The following is a 19,550-nucleotide window of genomic DNA, read 5'->3' on the forward strand; positions in this document are numbered from 1 at the left end:
TAGGTTTTTCAGTTATCAGTGGTGATGATAATTAAAGGATTAAGAAAACAATAACAAAGAAATGACAAACTATAGGCTACTTTTAATAAAGGGAGCTGTTAATAGGACAGAAATCATAATGTTTTACCTGTTTATTGGAGCATTTCTAACTGTGACAACAGATTGGGTTAGAATGAAAAATGTGTCTTGTTGAAGCTTCATCTTTCAGCAATAAGGTCACTAACCTTACTGACCTCTTACTGACATAATCATTACTTTCTCGTAGGCTTGGAAACAACAGAAAAAGTACACATGCTTTCTTCTTAAATGACAGGAGTTGAATGCTGCTGATTTCCAAACGGATCAATAGGGTGTTACTCACAAGACAAAGTGCATAAAAGTCCATAAAACAGGAGACCTTTCAAAAGGTTCATGTAAATACCGCATTCAGCTGAAGCCACTTGATAGGCAATGTTCAAAGCCCTAAAGACAAAAAGCCTCCAAAAGATAGTTTTGGGGTGAAAACGAGAGAAAACAAGGAGAAGCACAGAGCAGGTGTTTGGCCCGCTGGCACCCAAATGAGATGCAAATCCTGTCCCATTGACCATCAAGCAGAGGAGGCTTTCCCTGATGGCCCAGACGCACAGTGGCACCAGGCTTTTCACAGATTATCCACATATACAGACAGATTAAAATAATCTGCCGGGTGCCTGAAATCCCAGACACTGTATCGATTCAATGAGAGATGAACTGTGGTGTTCACTGGCTTATTGGCATGGATGACGCATTAATCTCACCCCGGGTGGCTGGGGACAGATGAGACAAACAGTATTATGCCCAAGGCGAAGATCAGCTTTATCCTGTCAACTGATGGGGCAAGATGAGACCTATGTTTTGTTTTCTGGGGGGATACTGTATTGCTGTAAGAAGGAAAGCCAAACAAGCACTTGAAAAAGGGAACCTTGCTGTCCAGTACATCTTGAAATATAAAAGGACTTTTTATAACATTTCCAATACATGTACATTTCAGAATGAACAACATTTCAGAAAATAGCTTATTAAAGGCCCAAGTTTAAAATAAAGAGGAGTTGTCCAGTCAGTCTCTGTAAAGGAACTGAGTTGTAATGAGCTGATTTCTAATTACTCCCTTCGACTCACAATAATAGGCCACTGAATGCTTTTTATGGCACTGTTTGATGTATTAGAGCCCATTTAAGAATGGCCAGAGGCTCTGTAGCAAACACATTTATTGGTCAGGACAAAAAGGGTCAGCTACCCTGCTAGCCTTCTCCAGCTGCTCCAGCTCTAAGTGTAAAACTAGTTAATTGAATCCATGGGCAGCACTTTGGTGTAGTCATCAAAATGTATACAGGCCATCTGAGCCCAGCTTTGCTGACGGCGAGTGGGTGATTGTTTTAAAAAGAGTCGTCCGTGTGGAGGACGCTGAATGCACTTCTGTGTGCTTGTGTGCAGCTTTTAGAGAAGCAACGTAGACTGAAAGAGAGAGAGAGGGCAGATGGAGGAAAGGAAAGAGAGGCTTGCTGTACGCAGGATGAATACTAATGCACTAAGTGGAGTCCCACGTGAGGAGTGTGTGCAGCAGGACAATGAGTCAGCGCACTCCCACAGCAGAGAGAGCACCACGCGTAAACATACCACTCACAAACCTCAACACTCGCAGATCTACTCTCTCCATCACCTACAGCATCAACTACAGCACCACAGAAGTACCACATACACCTACTCGTAAAAATGAATGTGCCAAGAGGGATTCATAGAACAGCCATTTTTTGTTCTCTAAAGATCCTTTCAATAAACGGTTCTTTTAAGAGCCTTTTTTTTTTTGTAAAAGACATGTGTAAGTGTGCAGACTCGGGGGCAGGGATGATATTTTTGTTATTGTGATAAATTATGTCACAATATGCTTTTCTCATGCATATAGTCATTACTTAACCCTTGTGTGGTGTTCAGGTTGGTGGGACCCATTTTCAATGTTTGCCAAAAGAAAAAATGATGTGATTTATTATTATTTTAACCTCAGATTCCTTGGCCTTTGCTCATTTTCTGTGAAGAACATATAAAATAACACATTTTAGTATCTTCACACTGTTCACCCCCCAAACATTTATATTACACATGTGGTGTTGGGGTAAACCAGTGGGGAATAAAAGTGTGGAGGTGCTGTGTCCTTCACTCTGTTCTCCTCCTACATGGCCTGCTGTTAGTGTGTGTGCGTATGTGTGTGTATTTGTTTGTATGTGTGTGTGTGTGTGTGTGTGTGTGTGTGTGTGTGTGTGTGTGTGTGTGAGGGTGGACAACACAGACAGGCTGCTGACTGGCTACAGCTGCTACAGAGAACCCTATGCTGGCTAATTGTGATATTTTAAACATCTGGTATTTTCACATAAATTGCTATGGCTGTATTGATTTAAAAAAACAACAATGCCGTTGGTTTGCCAGACCACTGAGTAACAAAAATATGAACACCGCACAAGTGTTAAAACACACTTCCCAACTGCATAACTGACTACATTGAGAGTATAACCAGTCCTGTTTAAACTTATTACATACAAAGGCTTATTATTCACTAACTACAGGGACTTCAATGCAAACTGGCTGAGCTACTCTTAGGTCATGTAAGTGTGTAAACAATAACAACAGAGAATGAGATTTGATTATTAGTATAACATACGGAAAAAGGTATTATTATTAAAGTCTGAAGAACCTCTAAATCATGTAAACGTCCTTAACAACTAAAGGGTCCATATCTTGGAACACTGAATTAACCTCACTTTTTGTTAACCTCTTAAATGGCCAGGGACTGTCAATGTTTTATTACACAATTCTATAACCTAAGAATAGCTCAGCCAGTTCACAGTCCCTGCATAAAAAGCCTTAGTAGGTAATAAGTCTGGGACTTTAAGGGGTTAAAGTACAATCCACTGCCCATACTGTCCATATATGGAAACTGAATGTGTTGTTTTTGTGCTGTCACAAAAAACCCAGGCTTTTACATTCTAACATCCGTTAGGGTGCCCTTGGTCTTATTCTCTCTCTCTTCTTCCCTTACCAACTCTCACACATGGAAAATATAAACACCTGAATTCTGAAACCACTCACTAATTCATGCTAATTGTGCGCAGATGAAAAGCACTTTGCCAACACAGAAGCTTCTGACAGCCCAACTCATTAATGCAGAAACACAATCACAGTCACCTTCATGTGCTCGACTTATACATATTACATTACTCTGGAAAACTACAGTCATATACAATGCAAACTAACCCACAGAGAGGGGTCCCAACCAGAGGACGTACTCTGTCACCCTCTCATTAATATACATGCACATAACTCATCTTGTGCCTAGCTTTCTGAAAGAAATGTGAAATAATGGTACAGGAGTTCCACTTTTTTGGTGATTTGGAATAAATATAACTACAGCACTAAAAGAAACTGCAAAAGTCATAATCAATACAAAAGGGCAACTTCTAGCAGCCCAGAATCACTGCACCACCAACAGCAAAGCTGTCCCCCTCTCTTTCTGTCAGCATCATCACCAAAGCCTGGGTCACTTGATCCTAAAGGACAAACTAAACAATAGCGCATGAATCTGCTTATGCAGAGAGACCAGGCTTCTACAGCATGGGCTGCATATGCCCACAGACAGACAGCTCAACACATCTCTTCCAGAAAAGCTTTCCTTCCATCTGTTAAAAGGGGAGCCAACAGAGAGCAATGCTGCTGAGAATAAACTTTATTCCACATTATTCATAAATTCCTGCAAATATACAGAAAAACTGTGACTCCCAACAGATGCAAATGCTACTTCAGAGGAGCAAATTCGGTTAGACTGAAAAACAATGACAGCTTTTTTGGGTTAGACTGCGTAGTAGGAGAGAAGAATGAAAAATTCTGTTAACACTTCACTGTAGCGCAGTATTTATAACACTACAAGACAAATGAGGCATACTGGAATAAGTGTATATACATGTTTATGAAGGTCTACTTCAGGTGTCATGAAGGGTTTATGTAGGTGTCATGTATTCTTATGAACGTTACAGTAAAGTATTAGCAACATGTCTTAGATCGTAGCTCCACATGACTGTGAAATATACTTGTCTATGGTGTGACATTCTGTTTGTCATAAAAAGGCCAAAAAAAGGCTGCAAAGATGATCTCTAACTTAAATTGAAACTGTGTCCTGAAACCATTCATGGATAAAAGTGCAATATGCAAAAAACAGAATAGTAGATTTACAGCTATGCTTCTAATTGGCACAAAAAGTCCTGAGAGGCCTACAGCAGACAAATGTCATTTCAACTTCTGTTCTACTTACTATACTTTGATTTCTGTTTAGCTTTTATTTCTCTGCTCATCAAGTATCCAAAATTGCTTTGAGTGCACATAGGAATGCATATAAAAACGGTTGTAGTCAACCATGCCTGCAGGATTTCCCCCTTACTCTTACATGCTTATCCCCATTAGTCCACCATACTGAGTTTATTACTAGGTGGTATTGGTAAAATTTAATATTGTAATATTTTCCAAATCTATCACAGTTTGAGAAGATATTTACGTTTGCATTAATAAAGTGAATGAGCCCATGCTTCCTAAGTGCTACTCTATGCCAAAAGAATGCCTTATATCTGTTTTGATTGGACTGTTGTGGTCTGTTCTGCTCATATAAAATTACATCAATGGAAACTACATGCAGCAAATATTAACCAGACATGAAGCATTCGTTTTATGTAATCTCAACAGTTCTTTGAAAACAATCTAAAGCACACAGCAAAAGACATAAAGTGCAGTTAACTAATTTTTTGCTATCTATCAATACGGCTAACACCAAAAATCCATATTTATGTCACACCTGTACCTCTATACTGGTATAGATGACATATCACCCAGCACCAAATAAAATGATATACCTTCACCCAGTCAGGCATCCAGGTGACAGAGCCCACCCTCTTTCTCCTCCTCCTCCTCCCTTCAGTCCGGCTGGGTGACATCGGCCTCAAAGCAGCTCACTCCAGGCAAAAACTTAGTACTGGAGAATCCGTATAGATGGAGAGCTCTGCTATCCATCTGCCTGTCAGCCAGGCTAAGTCTCCCTCTCTCTCTCACCTGAGCAGGGCCTTTTTTACACCAGCTTCCGCCAGCGGTTATTTTAAACTCCTGCTCCAGAGAAAGGGCACCGCTGTTGGGATCAAGTTCAGGAGCGCTCAGCATTTCCGGGACCACGACAGCACAATGGCAGCGGACTACAGTAACTCTATCCTGCGCTTTAGCTGGAGGCTAACCAACAATAGTGTTTTTGAAATAGAGTTATAGAAAGGGCATTGTTTGGACTTATTACGTTTCAGGTAGAACTGAGGTGTTCGAGTGAGTTTGGGAGATGGTCAGTATGGTAGACAATGCAGACCACCCAGGTAAGTGTGTGCAATATGGCAAAAAATGTTACATCACAATACAGGAACCAGAGATAGGGACTCAAGTCAGCAACTTGGACTCAAGTTGTATGTTGACCTGACTCGGATCTCAACTCTGACTCATGCTTAACTGACTCGTGACTCGACTCGGACTCACGCTTAAAAATATTACACCACAATACTGGAACCAGAGATGTGGTCTGAAGTCAGCAACTCAGAATCGTGCTTAACTGACATATGAGCCTACTGGGACTCACGCTTAATTGACTCGTGACTCAATACTGACTTGTGCTTAACTGACTCATGACTCAACTCAGACTCACACTTAACTGATATGCGACTCGGCTATGATTTGCGCTTAACTTACTCGTGACTCGACTCAGACCCGAGCTGACTTGTGACTTGACTGTGACTCATAACTAAGTGACTCATGACTCGACTCGCACTCGTGCTTAACTGACTTGTGACCCAACAGGGACTCGTGCTTAACTGAGTCGTGACTCAACTCGGACTTGCACTTTAACTGATACGTGACTCAACTCTGATTTGCGCTTAACCTACTCGTGGCTCGATTCGGACTCACACTTAACTGACGCGTGACTCGACTCAGACTCAACTGCTCAACTGACTTGCGATTTGACTTGGATTTGTGTTTAACTGACTCATGACTTGGAATAACACTACATTTTGTTGAATCTGACAAGTGCAGCTAAAATGGGACTGAAATTCTCTATTAAAGACTCGAGATGCGATTCAGACTCATACCCCAGAGACTGCAGACTCAACTCAGACTCACACTTCAGAGACTCGAGACTCAACTTAGACTCACACTTCAGAGACTCGAGACTCAACTTAGACTCATACTTCAGGACTCGAGACTTAACTTGAACTTGCACAAAGCGACTTGTGAACAGCTTCCTGAACACATTGCAACAGTGCATGATGTCTGCTGCCATGTCACTTTTTCTGAGGGTGAAACTATTTAAAGAACTGGAGGAAATATCAAAATGCTTTTAAAAGCAGACAATCAATCAGGTTTACATCCAATCAAGTACTAGTTACTTTGCAGTTTATGCAGTTTCTATAAGCTGGTTAATGTTGTTTACATGCTCACTTATAATTGGTCTAATACTGTCTTTTTAATGATACATGTGGTTGTTCAGTCCTCTAAAAGTAAAGACGATTCTTATGATGTACTCAGAAGAACATATCAACAACGGAATTTATCACGATAAGGATAACATATCGTCATATTGACCACCCTTACCATCAGGTCACCAGGCAAAGACGCTGAGGCATTCTCATAATCTCTAAAAAACGTACGCTCAGTGATTGCTTTTGTGCACGGCTGCAGTGACCTTTAAATCCACTAAAGATTTTAATCTAGTTTTGTCACAGAGAAACATCGTAACCTGAGTTCTGAAGAGAAACAAAGAGACAGACGGACACAGAGTCAGCGAGAGAGGGACAATAGATAAGAGGTGACATTTTAATCAGCTGCTTAAAGACTCAAAAAAGGACAGCAGCCCTGAAGGAAGTGAACTAGAATCAGGTCCTCCGTGAATCCAATCCAGCAGTTGCAAGTTGGCAATTGAGGGTGACACAACCTGAACAGTCTTGAGCAGCTGGGCTTCATCAAACTGCTAACAAATCGCAACTTTAATAATGAGTTGGACAAAAATCTAATTCATACATTTACATACATTCGCTTAGTAGTCTAGTTTGGTTTTGCACTACAGCTATAAAGGTAATGTAGCTAAAATGTCAAGGACATGTACAGCCACCCATTAGTATCCTGAAAATGAATTAACACACAGAAGAAAAATTAAGGCTTTAAGATGGTGACTATCTTTATCTTTAAAATGTACAGTACTGTGTAAAAGTCAGAGACCACCCTTCATTCATTTAATTTCCAGTCAAAACTGCCATTAAGTCCAAGTTTTTGTTTTTTGGGAAATATTTGTGAGGAGATTAGATATAAGATCTAAGTCCACTTGCATAAGGAATATAAAAGCCAAAGAAAAAAAATGGCTGACTCATAACCCGAAAACAGGGGTTTCCAAAACTGGAGTTAAAAAAATTATTGAAATATGTTGAGAAAATGGGACTCCTAACAACCATGCAAGTCCTGGTAGACCACCAAAACTGACACTTTCAGATAAACAGCACTTAAAGCTCCACTCTTGCTTCATATCTGAAAAAATCCACAGGTGTTTCTTTCCATGCTTCCACTGTGAGAAGACAACTCAGCACTATGGGTCTGAAAGGATGTGCAGCTGTTAAGAAGCTGTTACTAAGAAAAGGAAATAAAAAAAAATCAAAATGAAAATCAAACATAGAAGCTGCTGGTGTTCTCAGAATAAGAGTCCAGACCTCAACATCACTGATTCTGGGGATTAATTGGATCTTGAGAAGCAGAAAATGCAACCAACAAGACTGAACTTTGGAGGTATGAAAAAATATCCCTGCAGATTTTGTTGAAAAGCTAATAGAAAGTCTTCCAAAAATAATAGACACTGTAATAAATGCAAAGGATAAACACATGAAATTATGAAAATTTCGTTTAGTTCTTGAGGCTTTTGTGTAATCTCCTGTTTACTGATTTATTTCCTGATGCAGAAAAATGAATAACTTTCTGAAAATTAAATAAACAAAGGGTGGCCTCAGACATGTCTATTTTTACAGACACCAGTGTCATTCATGGTCAGAAACTACATAAACAAGTCTGTTTGAGATTACTTAACAAACTACGTAACAAATCAACATATTTTGAGGCAAGTATGTGATAATTTAAACATGCAGTTTGCATGATGCCAAGGACTATAAGGTTCAGTTACGCCCATTAGCCTCATAGCTCCGGTGCAAAAACTAAAAGAAATTGATTAATTGAGTATCTTTGATTTTTTACAATATTGCTTTCACATATTCTTTAACTTCAGTTTTTACTATGTTGCAACATTTGTTCACTAACTGTAAGCCACTAAGAGTGCTCCTTGTCACCCTTCAGGCCTAGCTGTGTAAAATCACTCCCTCATCCTCAGTCACCTTGAACAAGTGATCTCATTACAGACATTTCCATGACAAAGCAATAGGAGAAAAGAGTTGGGAAGAGTTAGAGGACAAAAAGACAGAGGTTGTTTCTCTCTTCACAGGAGAGTCAGGGGATGAGTGTGTCTGTCATGGCCTTAAAAGCAGGTTGGCATGAAAACACACTTCTTTAATTAAACAAAAACTGCTCTGCCTAATCCCCTTCTTCTTTTATACACTGTAATTTGTTTTTGTCTGGCAATGTAAAGTGACAGGCATGCGAGAGCATCTGAATGCTATGCACTTAAGAGTGGCCCTTAAGCTCACTCAGACTCATGGGTTGCCACTGAAGTGCACTCTTGCCCATCTCACTCAAGTAATCAAGAGAGAAACAATATGCACTAAAGTAGTGACTGTCACAGATACATGTCATATAGATACAAATGATAGGTCCAGTTACAGTAATAGCATCCGTATACATAATGGACCTCAACTGAGAGTCTGTACAATCAAAAAGCTGCTGTAAACTGAATATGTAACGAGCTTTTACACTAAAAAATGAAAACCAAGGCAGCTGCTTTATTTAGAAACAGAAAATATGCTGACATTAATTGAAAATGCATTTTATGTTGAGGTAACAAAATCTGTATATGCTGATTTAAACCTATTTGGGTGACTGAAAATGTGCCGCATAATTAAATTATGATTACATAGCGATTTATTTTTTGAGTGTACAGGACTCACCTTGCCTCAGTCGTTTTTTTATCATTCAGTTCACGATTACCAACAGATGAGGCCATTTACATTTGATCAGTGTTTACCTGGCTTTTAATTCAAACCCTGTTTAGCACTGAATTAAACACTTACGTCTGGTTGTATTCACAAAACAAGCTCATTAGGAAAACAATATGCAGCATCGCAAAGAAACTGTAAACTGTTTATTGGACATTTCACTGAAGGGAACTGTTAATAGCAAAGCATAATGTTTCACCTGTTTACTGGAGCACTGCTACTAACTGTGATGTGTTGGGTTAAAATGGAAATGTGTCTTGTTCTTGCATTTACTAGCAATTAGGTCACTAACCTCACTGACCCCTTACTGACCTCTGTGACATCACCTGTCACCTTCTGATAGGGTCACAGATAACAGTGAAACAGTAAGGCTGTAACTGAAATGGATCAATATTTGCATTTCAGGCCACTATTACGTACATCGACTATTTTCCTCTTAGCCTCTGATGGAACTACAGAGGGAATTTCAAGGGCACTACAATGTGCCACAACACAGTGAACATCATAGATCACTACATCAGCCGAATGTATACAAAAGTGCATTGTGAGTGTCCCGTTACTAGGTAATGTTCGGAGGAACATCATAAACACAAAAACTTTAATGTGTTTACTATCTGCTGTTCATCATACAGCAAAATCACTGTACGGTAATTGTTGTAGGTTACTGCAATCATATCAATCAAGAATTAAATATGTAGCCTAGTTAAGTTTTTTTGTACTCTTTTCCTCGTCCTCATCCCCCCAACTTTTCAAAATGTTATGTAAGGCGCCAACTTAAGCCTCACTTTAGCAGCTAATGTTGATTCGTTTATGTGACAAATACAGCTTTTAACAGGCAAAATGTTCAAACACCTTTGAGGAAAAAGGGATTTGTTTCATTCACAGCCCAAAAGAAAATACGTATGTGTATGTGCAAACTCACGGTGGCAGAAGTGTTCTTCACTGTCACACAGGGTGTGGTGGCTCTCAGTGCTCCACTCACGCCATGGTAATACTTGAAACAAATCTTGGTCTCAGCTATACAGAAAGAGAGAGAGAGAGAGAGAGGAGAGAGAGAGAGAGAGAGAGAGAAAGAGAGAGAGAAAGAAAAAAAATAATTTAGCAATTTTGCAATTAAAAAATGGTTTCTATTGTCATGTTCTTATGGCCCCCAGTGGCACCAGTGACCCCCAACAGCCCCCCTGAGCCACTACTATTGAAGACCTTGCATTGTCCCATAAACACTCTACTTGTGTCAACACACACTATAAAGAACTATCTGACCTTTCCAACAACAATGATTTTTCCCTTTGTGTTCCCTATCGGTGAAGGCATTTCTGACATGTTTGGCATAAACAATTTTTTTTCCTCCCGTAGTACAGCTGGAAGTGTTCAAGCACAGAGCGAGTGAAATAGGATGGAGCTCTCACCCACAGGGCCCGTTCTGTGATGAAAGAGCATGTGACGGCTAGTGGAACATCTAGCTGAGTTACTGTAAGTGATGGGAAGGCGCTGAAGGGAACTGCATGTGACATCGCTACGTGCTTGGGCAATACTTTCACGAGCACTGTGTATGACAAATCTAGACACAGCACAGTTTGTACTGAAGATGAGCACTATATATTATACCAGAAGCACACAACAATACTTAATGATGTTAAAACTGCCTTAGTAAGTAGAACGCTAAGGTCTCAGCTCCAATGTGTACTGTGTAAGTCGGTAAGTGGTGGATGACTAAGTGAACACAGTGAGTATAAATATTAGAGGGTGTTTTCCCAGGTGTATAAGCTAGGCTAAATGTGTCCCTACGCATACTTACTATGCTTTCTAAAAATGGAGAGAGCTTCATAAGCATTCACAGCACACCCAGTACCCGGCCTACTTCACTGAACATTCCACACCTGGCCCACTGTCACATGACAAATATGCAGCAATTTTCCTCTCTAACCATTTCTATTTGCACTTATAAGGGCCACAGCAACAAGTAACAGTCACAGATAAAAACACAATGTTTCAATGGTCCCACTTCACACAGATTACGTTCTACACTTCACTAAATCATTCTGTGTTTCTGTATCACTGTCAACAGTTTCCGCTCACTGTCTTACAGTGTTATCCAATATTGCACTAGCCGTTAGACTCATCTATCTGATCTCTGATAACTATGACTACTGCACTCTGTCAAACCCAGTAGCTGTGCTTTCACTGAATTTCATTTTGTTTTAACCTAAATATGTGAAACACATATTTTTGCATCAATCAAACTTGAAAATAAACAGCACACACTCACAAACTCAGTATATTGCAGGAATAAAACAAATCTACTACCAGCTCTGAAACCGCATGCACAGTGGGACACCTTTTGCAGGCAGTCATACAGATACAGTATCTCTCTGCTTCACCCAGGGATATGGCATAGTTAGGCAGAGCAGGTTGTCATGGAGGTTGTCATAGTTCTCGGAAACGAGGGAAAAGTTAACAAACACAGTGAAAAGACGTTTTTCAGGCTGGTTGGAGATATAGACCAAAATGTAAAATGAGGCCATTCTATTTCTATAATCAAAGCACTAAGTATGACACTGTGAAAGAAAGGAAGACAGGAAGACAGAAAGAAAGAAAGAAAGAAAGAAAGAAAGAAAGAAAGAAAGAAAGAAAGAAAGATTAATTTCACAGGAAAGCCCTGCTTTCTCAATGCATGCAACACTTTAAAGACCTGCTAGCAAAGACATGATTCTGATATCTAATCTGATATCTAATCTGATATCTATATCTGATATGAGTCTGACATCTAAAAATGTTTTAATCCTGAAAATTGACTACATCCCACCAGCCCCAAATATATGAGGGATCTGGAGATTTGTTGGTCTTTTTCTTTTTCAGAGACATGAAGAGAAATAATTCTCAGCCCAAAGAACATTCATTTTAAGAATTTCTGCCCTGAAGCCTGTACCAAGGTGCACACCAACCTGCTTCTGCTCAAATTCCCATCTTTTCTGAGCTGTGAGACAAGTGACAGAGAAAGACAGAGAGAGAGAGAGAGGGAGGGTGAGAGCAGGAAATACTTACACTCCACAAAGTATGAGCTGGCATCGATCTTCCAAACGATCTGCCCTTTATGGGATCCATTTACCCCACGGTTCTTGTAGTCCAGAAAGTTCTCTGAAAGAACCTCATCTGCACAACAAGAAAACATACAGACATTTAAAGGAGTGACATGAACACAGTTTTCAGTGCCTCTTCATGTTTTAATCTCTGAGTAATATATTATAGTGATATAATATAATGCATACTGCTGCAATGTACACGCAAGAGTGCCAATATCTCCCATGCTTTTAAAACCTCTTTGAAGTATCATTTTACCTTATTCACCTGTAACCTAGCAACAGTTGGTTAGCATCATGTCAGTAACCACAGTCACACCAGTGCCAATATCTCTTCATATACTGTGTAATTTCAATATGATGTAATAACGTAAAATATACTATAATAAAATGTAATATAATATAATACAGAGCAATATAACAAAATACGGATATCTGAAAGAGGCTTAATGTGAAACTGACCTCATCTTTACCATTATGTAGGCCAATGGCTGTATTATGGGGCATATTAAACCATAGCCTTTAACAACATCAAGCATCTTTCAGATTTTAATATAACCCACCAATCAGGTACATGCCGATCCAGTCTCCAGCATCCACTTCCTCTTTGATGTCCCAGCAGATGAGGATGTTCTGTGACTGGCCAATGCAGTAGAGGGAGGTGCTGACGGTGAGGGTGGAGCGGCTGTGAGACGACACCAGGTCCGGGTCGCTGGTGGACCGTGGCAGGGCCAACGCGTCCAGCGCATGGTTGGGTGGGAATGGTTCGGCCGCGTAACTGAAACGCGCCCCGTCCTTGCACCGACGCCGGTTCTGGGAGCTCCGAGATGGAGAGGCCATGGCAGCCAGGCCCAGAAACCGGTTCTGGTACAGGTTCTGTAAGAGATATTTTATGTTATTCAGATGGGTGCTCATCAGCAAGGAAAATACACTAGAACTGGAACATTAGAATCAATACAAACTGACATCAAGTTTTGTGAAAGCAAGTTTTCTTTTGTTACTTTTTACTGTATTATTCTAGCACTGTGTAGGGAATTTACAGACAAAAACACAACAGCTGCCCTGATGCACAGTTTTAAACAATTTCTGGGCTGTTGCACAGGACCGTTACAGTATATGCTGCATATAATGTTTATGTACTGTATTGCAGTGTATCTCTTTAATGATGCTACTACAAGGCACTTTTATGCAGACTGCTTCTACTACAGTATGTGATGAGCTGTGTGAATGGCACTGAGAGCTGAGCTGTTATTAAGACATACAGTTTGCTGTAAAGAAGCCTTTTAATTCACATACGCACATCAGAATTCTCTTCTCACTAGATTAAATTGACTTGTAATATTAGAAATATTAGAAAGAGAGAAATATTAGAAAGAGAGAAAATGAGTGAGTTAGTGACTAACTGAGTGAAAGAGAAAGAGAGAATGAAAGAGAATATATCATTTACTCTCATGGGTTATGAGGATTTACAAGCCTTGAGGCTACTGTAGGCTATTTACACTCATTCATATAGTTCTAATGCAAAGCCTTGTGTGGTTAAAGTGAGCGTAAGCAAAGCCAAATTTCGATCCATTCAACTGTAATTGGCTCAAGCAGTCTGGCACGTCCTCACGTGTTATTAGAGAGGTTATAACCATTTCTAGGCAAACAAAGCTGCCAGCCACAGCCATTTGGCTGACATTTAATTGCATAAAATTAGCACAACATATTCCAATAAATGAGCATAAAAAGCATCCAGTGGTAGATGCACATAAATGTTATATTATGGGTTTTAACAAGATGTCTTGGAAATGTGTAGGATGGTTCTGACATGAAATCAAGCTTGGTTTTGGTATTTGAATAATTTGGGCATGTTTAGTAATGGATTTAGCCTCTGTTCTGGCACACAAGAAATAAGACATTCCTTGAAAACGCAACACATCGCTTTAATCCAAATCACCTGATCAGCCAGTAACCTGACAAATGATACAGTTTTCACTGCTGCTGACATCCGGCATCGCCACGTGTCATCACCCAACTACTAGCACTGCTAAATTTCTCTAAGCACCACAACGTGCCACTCTGCACTTTGCTATTGTTAAATTTAACTAAACATAGAACAAGATCATAAACACTGATGGCAGTGGCTTGAAATTTAAACTGAGAAAAGCATTACATTTAAAGTCTTTAAGATTCAAACCATAACTTCATAAACTAGAAAACAGTTCATGAAGAGGTAGTCTGCTTATACCTATATTTGTCAACTTAATCCTAATAGAAATATGGAGGTGGGTGAAGTAAAACATACAGAATTTGATAAAAACTGTGAGCCAACCCACCCGCTAGTGCCCCAACACTGTGCCCCAACTCACTTTCATTATTCAGACACTACTTCAACTTTTTTAAAGTTGTATTACTGTAATTATTTTAAAAATTACTGTTTTGTTTAAAAATGCCCTGCGATGGACTGGTGATCTGTCCAGGGTGTATCCTGCCTTCCGCCCAATGACAGCTGGGATAGGCTCCAGCACCCCACCGTGACCCAGAAGGATAAGCGGTTTAGATGATGTATGTATGTATGTATGTTTTGTTTAAAAATATGTCTGCCAGTTTGTTATTTGTTGATTTATGTGCTCAGTCAGCTAATACGATAATAATAATGATCACTGAACCTCAAACGATCAGAAATCTATTAATTTGCCCCCGAAAAGGTGTGCTGTGTTCTATAAGCCTGTAGCTTGCTTAAAGCAATTTGTAATGTCAAACACACACAAGTCTTTCGATGCAGTGATTTTTACAGCATGCCGGCGCTTTACAAAATGCACATTGCTCCCATAGATCTGGCATCATGATGTTTCAAACATAACACTACATTCAGGAAATTAATCTATTGTATATGTACACCATTTAGACGCTGGCTGAAGTTTGGTCAGCACCCGTTTTGGTAGGCTTTTTCAATGTGAGAGTGCAAAATCAGTACTCTGGTGTTTAATGTGAGGTGTCTGTATAGGTCAATTTTGTGAACTAAACTTTAAGAATGTTAAAACCTCCGGCTTACATCCGTGATTAACATTCAGTAAAGGTTGCAAAGGCAGAAAGACCTTTAAGTCCTAAAGAACACTGAACAATTGCATGTTTCATTAAAATAGAGTAGAATTAGGCCTGGTAGATGCATTTTGTGCAGTGCAGTATGTGACAGGCTGTATTAAATTCATTGTACTCAGTAAGTTTTTATTGCAGTTTTTATATGTGGTACTACAAGTGCATTGTGTCCGTGTGTCAAAATATTGTGATACATATCATGTAAATTCATTTAAGCACTGTGATATATTTTTGCAATATCACCCACGCCTTCATGAAGTGGTGTGCACACTTGAATCAAGTAAATTCAATGCATTACTTTTTTTCAGGGACACACACACTCATACAATCAACCAACATGACTCACACAGAGAGCAGGCACAGCATAAGCACTCTCAAACATGCTGTAAAAGATCCTGCTCTTATCTCTCTTTCCAGTATGAGTGTGAGCATGTACAGTACACGTGGCTGGGGTTTACACTGCCTCCATCACAGCGATGCTGCTGGGCCCTTTTGCCCTTAACTACAACAATGCACTATTTTAAAAAGGAAGCACTGAGCTTCCCCCAACAAAAGCTCTAGCCTGCTCTCTAGAAAATCTGTTTAGAGGGCTCTTCACAAAACCCCACCAATCTGCTTCACTGATCATTTAAATCGTTCCAGTGTCTGATGATACTGGATGGTACTTCTGCCACAGTCCTGCTGTTGCAGAATAAGTGATGAAACAGCTGGCATTACTGTGCTTGCTGGGGGCCCCCACTCCACACACTGATTACTCCCTTCTTATCAAACTCTGTTCAGTTACTCAGATTAATCTTAAAGCCTCGGTGACTAATCGCTCAACTCTTACACTGATCTCCTCATCTGAAAAACATCACTGGAATTTATTTCTGGGTCTTGACATTCACAGGCTTAAATAATGGTTTGAGAAATTAACCAGAATGTAGAGGCATCAAGGCTGAATATCAGGGCAAAGCTGTGCAAATGAGGATTTGGCCCTGTGCAAACACAGGATGAGTGGGGAAAAGAGGCAAGCTGAGAGAAAGATAAATTCATAGTGCAACCTGAAAATGTGCTCAGGATGGAGTTCTAGTAGACACTAAGTCTGTCATGATTCACTGATTAAACTTGATTACTCTGGGTTGAAAAATAATCAAAATTTTCGGTGGCGATTTGCAAAATGATTATACATATTTTCAATTCTTTTACTGGTCTCACTTACAGTAAGACACAGAGCATGAGAGATAAACTTATCTAGGGTTGGGTTTCATGTAAAAACGTTTTAACATTGATATCAATACTGATATTGATACTTTCTTTCAAATGTAAAAAATGTGTTTATTATAAACAAATCACTGTATCTACAGTAAAACACCCAGCATTACATGACACATACACTCTTATTTCTTAATAATATTATTTAAAAAAGTTTTTAAAAAATTATTCCAAAAGGTCTAGTTCTAGGGTTTTGTCCGCTCAGCAATTTGAGGATTGTCTAGGGGTCATTAACATGTCCCTAATTAAATTTAGCTTAACTCTTTCATTAAATCTGAATGTGGAGGCGTCAGAATGTACTGTGCTCTTGTACTTGTAAATGTGGCACCACCTCTGCAAATATTACAAATTTAAAAATGATTCTAAAGATGTGACTTGATGATCACTAACCAAAGTCAGATTTAAAAAATCCCACAACGCAAACAAAGTGAAAAACTAGAAGAACTGTGTGGACGTTTCAGAGATTTAACCATGGCCAAAATCTTATTTTAAATCAGTGTGAAATATTAATTTATGGGGGGGTCTGCCAGTAAAAGTCTAGTGTGTTTATAATATGCTGCCATCAGTTTATTAGAAAATTATCTCCAGCCTTGCGGCACGCTCTTTATTGAGCTGTAGAGGAAGAGATTTAAAAAAATACTGTTGGCGTGGACAAAGAATTTTTTGAAAGTGGAGGAAAAGTTACGCTTTTAAAAATATCTGGATACACATGGATGAGGCCTAAGAATTTGGTCATGAACTTAAAAGTGATGAATGCTGATTTCCAGCCATATTCATTTTTTACTATATTTATTTTATTTGTTTTAAAGGCTCCTTTTTTCTACTTTGGATTCTTTGACAGACATCAGATGATTTGCTATTGTTGAGTAGATTTTAAGATTAAAGATTAATTCAATTTCAAAGTGACATATTTTACAACCGTGAGGTGCCTGGGAACCAATCACATACCAACTGAAAGAGCGGATCATAGAGTTTCTGACTGTCTGGCGGTGAACCTCCAACAGATCAGAGCTTTCGTTGTTGGTACCAACAGTTCCAAGAAAAAGGTCACCAGCATCACCAGATCTCACAGCATGTAACTTTGTGGGGGTATGTTAAGGATTCTGTTTATGTGCCACCATCCCAACAACACAGAAATTGCATTGAAAGAGCCGTGAGTACAGTGACACCCTGACATATGGGATGAATTTGACTATGGCGTTGATGTTGTCTGTACAGCTGGAGGAGGTTCATATTGAGCACTTGTAATATAATAAACTTTATGCTCACTTAAACCATTTATAGTTTACTGCATTGATCTGCAATGATTTACAAATGAAATAAATCATTTTGAAATCAGATGAATCTTTTTGAATCACCCTGTATTTTAAATTTTTATATTTATATAAATATATAAAATATTCAGTAGATTTCTCAGTGAGTAATATATTAATTGTAACCATGCTAATAGTGACACAGAAAAAGACACGGAACATGCACAGCAGATTAAGGACACTCTTTCTGTATCTCACACACATATTTTCACATCTGAGATGACACCACCTTCAGCCTTGATGGACGGAGGATGGTATGATGTGAGAGCTGGATGACGATGATGACAAAGATGAGGATGATGATCATGCCGTCTGGTGTTGAGCAAACAAAGGAAGGGCACTGACCTTAACATTACACAGGTGCAGCAGCATAATGACTCGGCAACTCAAAGCACATCAAATCCTGAGAAGAAGGTCAAGAGGTTATGCACAGATTCCGACTCAAGCACGCATTCTGTTATTTCTCAACATCTATCTGCCTTTGTATATCTTCCAGAACACAGTTCCCCAGCTGAGTATAATCCAGTTCTATGTATCGTGTGAATATACGTTTACAGAGCTGGGCTGTGGATCTGTGAATTTAGTGCAGATGTCCACAAAGGAATATGACAACATACATAAACATTAAATAAACATTGCACAGTTCCTGTCAAATACACAAGAAACAAACACATGGTGCTAATATATACAGTGAAAAAGACATAAACACAGAGTTGTGTTTTTCCAGTCTCAATCAAGCAGTGCCATAGACTGCACAGTTCAGTGTTTGCTCTCATTAACAAGCCTGATTTTATAATTAGACAATTAGTTGAATCAGTTGTGTTAACATAAAGCACAAAACTGTGCAGAGAATTGTAAAAAAAGAACATTAAGGGTGGGCAATATTGCAAAAATACAACATCACAAGATTTTAAGCTATTTTCAAGATGCACAAGCATGGCAAAATTAGTTTTTTGTGAGGTTTGAAAACATGAAAAAAGCACCAGCAAAACAGTAGAAAAAAATCTATGAGTTCAGTTTTTTAAATAATATTCACAAAACTATTTAAGAAGGAACAAAAGAGAAAAATCCAAATCCACTTGTTGTTGTTATGCAGTTTATTTAGCCTCCATACATCAATTGTTGTTGCTGTCTATAATTGGTCTAAATCTTATGTATGATACAGTTATTGAGTCTTGTGGAAATACTGATGATACCCATGATATATTCAATATTGCCCAACCCTGTGAACAGACACAGAAAAAATTTCCAAAGCCTGAAAAGGAAAGTTAAGATTACATTTCAGAAAAATAAAACAGAAGCTACTAAAATTGCAAATCAGGGAACAGCAGTGCAAATGAGAAATAAATTACAGCCTAAATTAAATTTGCAAGTTTTTTTTTATCAATAGTTGGAAGACAAAAAACAAGGAGGCACTGCAGAAGTGCACCAAATAGGATTCAACAAGATGTTTCTCAGTGCTTTGGTTTTCAAACTGTTAATACAGTCATTACATTAGAACTGCATAATGATTTCTGAATGATTTAAAAAGCTTTGCAAAATTAAACATAAACATGTTTTGCCTGCATATGAAAATACAGTTGATAGTGATATTT

At 39.0% G+C, this 19,550-nt stretch overlaps 1 protein-coding gene across 1 annotated transcript in view; it reads right to left on the minus strand.

Annotated features, from left to right (window-relative positions):
- Positions 1-13,183, minus strand: part of LOC118816403 (E3 ubiquitin-protein ligase HECW1) — an 81,782-nt gene extending 68,599 nt beyond the window's left edge. The window contains exons 1-3 of the mRNA XM_036582865.1: positions 12,871-13,183; positions 12,273-12,380; positions 10,150-10,244 (exon numbers count right to left, since the gene is read on the minus strand). Coding sequence (XP_036438758.1) covers positions 10,150-10,244; positions 12,273-12,380; positions 12,871-13,147 — 480 coding nt within the window. The 5' untranslated portion in view covers positions 13,148-13,183. The remainder of the gene's footprint in view (positions 1-10,149; positions 10,245-12,272; positions 12,381-12,870) is intronic.
- Between the last annotated feature and the right edge of the window lie 6,367 nt (positions 13,184-19,550).

This window comes from Colossoma macropomum, unplaced genomic scaffold (genome assembly GCF_904425465.1).
Source record: "Colossoma macropomum unplaced genomic scaffold, Colossoma_macropomum, whole genome shotgun sequence".
Taxonomy (NCBI): Eukaryota; Metazoa; Chordata; class Actinopteri; order Characiformes; family Serrasalmidae; genus Colossoma; species Colossoma macropomum.